Source organism: Scatophagus argus, chromosome 9, assembly GCF_020382885.2.
Source record: "Scatophagus argus isolate fScaArg1 chromosome 9, fScaArg1.pri, whole genome shotgun sequence".
In the NCBI taxonomy this organism is placed as follows: domain Eukaryota; kingdom Metazoa; phylum Chordata; class Actinopteri; family Scatophagidae; genus Scatophagus; species Scatophagus argus.
In genome coordinates, this window is record NC_058501.1 from 24295658 (window position 1) to 24301667 (window position 6010).

The 6010-nt window shown below is 41.4% G+C and overlaps 1 protein-coding gene across 1 annotated transcript; it reads left to right on the plus strand.

Annotated features, from left to right (window-relative positions):
• The first annotated feature begins 2204 nt into the window (after positions 1–2204).
• LOC124064399 (protein S100-A1-like) lies at positions 2205–5282 on the plus strand. The gene is made up of 3 exons (XM_046398829.1): positions 2205–2295; positions 4102–4267; positions 4978–5282. The coding sequence occupies exons 2-3, from the start codon at positions 4127–4129 to the stop codon at positions 5158–5160; spliced, it is 324 nt and encodes a 107-aa protein (XP_046254785.1). The 5' UTR covers positions 2205–2295; positions 4102–4126; the 3' UTR covers positions 5161–5282.
• Positions 5283–6010: the final 728 nt, after the last annotated feature.

Genomic DNA, 6010 nt, shown 5'->3' on the forward strand with positions numbered 1-6010 from the left:
TTGATCAGGAGTTCCTCCACTGGGTTGCAACTTTTGTGCTCATAACTGTGAATTTGAGCCCAGGATGTTCATCAATGCAATTAGCTTGTTCATGACGACGAGTCCAATAACTCAAGTTTACACCTTCCCAGGAGTTCAGAGGGACTAGACGTAGGACAATAAAGGTCTTATCTCATAATTAACATGTGAGGCTGCTCATTAGACGAGGAGAAGGACGCTTAATAAAACACAGTGAACGACAATAAAGTTGTCACCATGTAATGTTGGTGTACGACTCTGAAAATACTGTGCAGGCTCTTGTGAGCAGGTCCAACGAATCTATCGTAGTATTAATGAGTAACAGTTAATATCATTGGAGGAGAATAGAGGAAATTAAAATGGAAATCAAAACGCATCCAAAATAATTAAATAACATCAAAATACATACACATTGATTGGAACATCTCTGTAATTTAACCTACACAACACTACAGAAAAATAAAAAATAAAACGATAATGGCAGAAGTGCTAAAAAATAAGTGTGTAGGTTGTTTTTGTAATATGTTTATGTTGATGACCGCAGCATACTACATACAATGAGCAAATATAAATAATTAATTATTGTTTATAAGCATTTTTATTGCATAACACTTACTTCAGTGCGGTCAGCTCTGTTGTGTTATTCATGAAGGAATCTGAGAGCAGTTTGGAAAGGAAAACTTTCTGAACTACTCTTCCAACTACTCTTCTTCTTTTACCTTCAGCCTTGAGTCAGCATTGTGCACCAGTTTAAAAACAGTCAACTTTCTTCAGAGTGTTAAGTCATCGGCAGAGTTTGGAAATGGCCAGCAGATGACACCCTTGAACTTACAGAGAGAGACGGAGTTTAAGTTTCAGTCGATGATCGTGACATCACATCACTCAGTGTTTTGTTGTCAGAAATCAATGGTGAATCGATATGTATTCGTTTCATTGGCGAGTAAAGCAGGCCGCTCAGTTCTCACTACTTCATATGTGGAATGGAAGAAATGCATTTTAAAAGAACAAACACAAAAAACGACAGACTTTTTTAAGGTGTTCAAAGTGTTCTGTGCAGAACCACACAAGCAAAATGAGCTCATTTTGCTGCAGTCTCATGTCTGAACTGTGGGCTCCTGGTGGATCTCAGGTTGTCGTGCACAAAGAAGAGATGAGAGGCGGTTTTGTTTGGGGGGGGGCACATATGAAGTCGGTCGTAGTTAATCAAGTCAACGAAATGGTTTCATCTTTAATTGTGATTTTTCCTCAAACCAACAGTGGAAAATTGGTTTCTGGTCTGACAAAATTTCAGGTTTTCTTTAAAGTCACCAAATATTAAATTGGAAAAGTTATTTCAAAGAATGTGTTTAAACACATTTTGCCAGGACACCGGGAATATTATGTCTGTTTCAATGAAATTTTCAAATATTATATATATCTATATATATATCTATATATATATAGATATATATATATCTATATATATTATGCTGTGCACATTCAGTACAAGCAAAATTTGAGCCTTGCCAGATTATCTCATGACTGCTGTCACTTTTTTTCTTTGCAGTCCTTCACCAAATGCACTCATGTTTCGATAAACAAGGCCCCAAATTAATTTTTAACCAGCCACATGCAAATATCCATAAAGCCTGTATTCAAGTCAAATGGAGATACTGATGTCAATCAACCCCAGTGGTTTGCATCCATGCATTTATTTGACTGGCTGACACTTAATTTGTATTGCTGCTCAAGCTGCACTGTCAGTCATTTCCGTAATTGCAAATGATCTGGCGGGAAAACATTAGTCACATACAATAAGCACAGGTGAGGCCAAATAAAGTAGACACAGGCAGTCAAGATGGAAGAGCTGTGCCCCAAAGAAGGAGGGAACAGCATCAGCTCATTTCTTGTCTTATTGGCCAATAGAAAATGAACGGCACTGAAGCAAATGGTAACATCTCTCTCTTTAATATACTCAGGTGAAGTACAAGTACAATCCAGTAAATGTACTTACTTACATCTCACCACTACTTAGCTGCAAGATTTTACATGGCTGTATAACCAGGCAAAATATCAGGAAGCAGAGAGGAGTGTTGTGCTGCCCATCGGCATAAACTGCCTGTGGCTGCCTTACATGGCCAGGTGGCTCACCTGTGCGGCAGGTGATGTGCCTGCTGTCCGAGGGGGAGGAGCCTATCTGATTTGCATTTACTTGCACACAGGTGACAGGAGCCCATATAACTGATGGGATGAGAGAAGAAGCCACTTCCATCCGCACCTGTTAGCGTCGCTGTTCAGGTGAGTCTCCCCTGGTTGCGTCCGATCTGCGAGGTGACAGGTTTTATTGCTATTTCATCTTATTATTACTATTTTATTTTCAAGTGGCATCTGCAGCCTGATGTTAGCGCTTCGAGAAATTCGTGCTTTGGTCTCCGCCTGAGTTAATTAACACCAGCTTTGCATGTGACATTCAAAGCCTGTTAATTAGCTCCCTGATCGCGGCGGGAATAAATGATTAACGGCAATCACCGAGTCTAATTAAGGGGATGTGGCGCCGCGTCATTCAGGAAAGTGATGCCGCTCAAACTGCTTTTTGAGAGTTTCAGTTATTCACACACTGTCACACAGATGGTGAAACATGACCAACCTGTACAGTTAATCCTCCGCGTGAAGGCATCCGGTAGTTTATGTAACATAATGCAAGCCACGATCTAAATCTATGTTATGGTCGGTGTGCGCTTTGTCCTCCGCCCTCCATGAACCGGTGGAGGGCGGAGGTGAAATGACTCGGGCCCCCTGTAGCAGCTTCTCAGGTGTCTCATGGTGAAGAGACAGGTGTAAAGTTAAACTGTTTTGTCGTTGCTGACCTCCTTCCACCTGCATTTTATATGGCCTCAAGGGTTTGATACAGATACCAGATTAGGTTTAGTTTGATGAATGTGTTCAGATAAACAAAGATTAGATTGATGTTTGCACTTGTTATTCAAAGCCAAGCTAACAGGCTACATGCTATATTTTCATCATTTTCATCAAAAAATGTCAAACTGTTTCTTCACAACTGAAAGCTCTGCAGTTACGGGTAAAGATATCTGCAGGCCTTGAACAAAAACGGAAAGTCAAGTAATTCAACTTCAGTATGCTTTCATTTTTCAAAAAGCTGTCAGAGGTGGGACCCTACAGAATCAAGCCGAGCGCGAGATGTGCTGAAGCGATTTGTTTTCACGCTTTGCAAAACTGCAGTCCATAATCTGACAGCTGATGAACCAGAAAGCTGGAACATAATTAAAATGAAGCCCTGGTGCAGCCTGCAGGGGAGCTTCAGAGATGAAAATGTTTGGAGGTGACGGTTGCTCAGGGCAAATCAAAACCCACAGAATGTCTTGTGGTGTTTTCCTTTTTCCCTTTCAAACTTCAGGAAAAGTTTGTATCTGTTGTGTGCCAGAGTATAAAAACCTCAGTGCACCAGCTCACCCTGTACACTTCAACGCCACGGCAAAGTAACGTCTTTGGTAACCTGATAACTGCAGTGATTTTTTTGCTCTCTCCTGCTGAACAAGTTATTTTATCCTCTGCACTCAAGGATTTCCTCTGCACTCCAGACGTTGGAGACGGATGGTTCTGTGCTTACAGATTTGAATCAAACTCAATCAAACTCCCTAATCTGATCTTGCCTCTCTTTCTCATTGATATCTTCCCCCCCTCTGTGTTGTCCTTGCCCAGAGGAAACTCAGCTGCCATTTTCAACCCAGTCAGCAGAACAAATGTTGGTCCATTTCTGCAAGCCAAACATATGCTGAAACTTCACATTTCAACTGTACACTCCAGTTTTATGTTGGAACAAAGCTGTGTAATGTCTGGTAATGTTCTGGCTGTCTTGACCAGGTCTGACAGCACCACCATCGCCGCCTCCTTATGAGAAGCTGCTCTTGTATGTTACATGACACATCATGTAGAAGTTCTGATGAACCACGTAACGTATCGGTGAATGCAGAAACGCACGGCGCCCACACCTCATTCAGGACACTGGGCTGCATTTGCTGTATGTCGACCATTTGGTAATAAATATTTGTTTTTTACGGTGACTCTCTTGATTTGTCCTTCCAGACATCAACTGTAGGACTACAAAAAAATGTGTTCCAAACTGCAAGCAGCCATGGAGGGCCTCATCACGGTGTTCCACTCCTATTCTGGAAAAGAAGGCGACAAGTACAAGCTGAGCACACCTGAGCTGAAGAACCTGATACAGGGAGAACTCTGTGAACTCCTGTCAGTGAGTATCTATACAGCTCGCCACTGCCATGCAAGAACATTTTCATATTTTTATCCTAATTCTCTTTTTTTTTTTTCTGACATTTTCTCATACAAGCGTTCAAACTCCAGTCTGTTGTGTTTCCTGTAGGCTGGGCTCATTCACAAAAGTAATTTCACACCGTAGAACTCAGTCAGTTGTCATGCTGAAGACCCAAAATGGAAAATTGGAAAATATTAATAAAGATGCCAATCATTAGAGCACTGCTGCATTGTGACTGAAATTATTTAGGAATCATTTTACTCGTTTGGCATTAGAAGTCAAAGCTGCCACTGACCAATGTGAGAAGTGGATGTGACAATTAGGAACATGTGAAACAGGTGAATATTGTGGTCTTCAGTAGGTGATGTCACAGTAACCTGCATGAAGACCTGAGGCAGCTGTCAAACTGAGGGCTTTCTAAGAGCTACTGAAAAATGTAAAAGCAGCTGTTCTAAAATAGTTAATCGGGGTCATTGATAATAGGAGTGTCATGACTGCCTAGATAAGCACATTCACAAACCAGGAGTGAGACACATGACTGCATAAATCCAACAGTTCTTTGAATGCCACAAAGTCGATTAAATCGCTCGTTCCACATAGCAGTCAGTGTGTTGGTACATGCGGTTCTGGCATGAAGCTCATTGTAGGATTTGTTATTTTGACTTTTCATTGCAATGTTTTTGTTGTAGGCCAGCAAAGACCCCATGGTGGTTGACAAGATTATGAAAGACCTGGATGAAAACCAGGACGGCCAAGTGGACTTCCAGGAGTTTGTCGTTCTGGTTGCTGCACTGACTGTCGCCTGCAACGAATTCTTCATAGACTACGATAGGAGCATCGAGGAGAACAAGTCTTCTTCTAAGACAAACTGAGGGTCTAAGATTTCCCATGAAATCACTAACCTTGTGATGTTGTATCACTGTGAACCAACTCAATGTTTTTCTTCTTTTTGTCTTTAAAGAGTCTTTCATCTTATTAAAGATTATATCCTGTTTTTACATGTCTCTTATTTTCAGAAGCTTGATGAACATATATTGACATTTGTTCATTGATGCCAGTTTGTAGCTTTTCAAACAAAAAGACTAAAAAAAAAATCATTCAGGTACATTTTTGATTCGTTGTGATGTACTTTGAAACCTGAGTAATAGAAGGTCGACTCACAAATGGACCTTGTACCTCGAGCACCACCCAGCGTCTGTTTGGGTGAACTCGTGTCAGCCAGCTGACGAGGTCCTGACGTCATCCCGTCCTCCCAGTCCAGCCATTCAGTGCTGCCCGAGCAGCTCTGCTCCTTTTGTTTTGTTCTGAAAGACAAACTCTGGCCAGGCTCATTAAGTGACGTCAGTCCCGGCTGTGCATTTCAAACAGAGACTTCTGTAAGGTCACTTTGACTCGCAGATAAAGCAGACACTTACTGAAGCTTTGTGCTGGAGGCAGCAGAGGCTTTATGCAGCTGTGAGAGCATTTGCAAACCATTTGAATTAGTCCCTGGTTTGCTTTTTGTGGAGATAAGGAAGTAAGTGCTTCATGACTCCAGGTTTGATCTTGTTTTCCAGTGTGATTCGATAATGCATTTCTTCTGAGCTGTCTGAATTATATTCATCATTAATCTTAGAGAAAAACACACTCGGCCCTTGGTCAAGCACGTGCTGACTCTGATATTCTTATATAATCCACTCATTTAAATTGCATCAAGCCTTAATGTCTGTGGCTGGTTTGAGC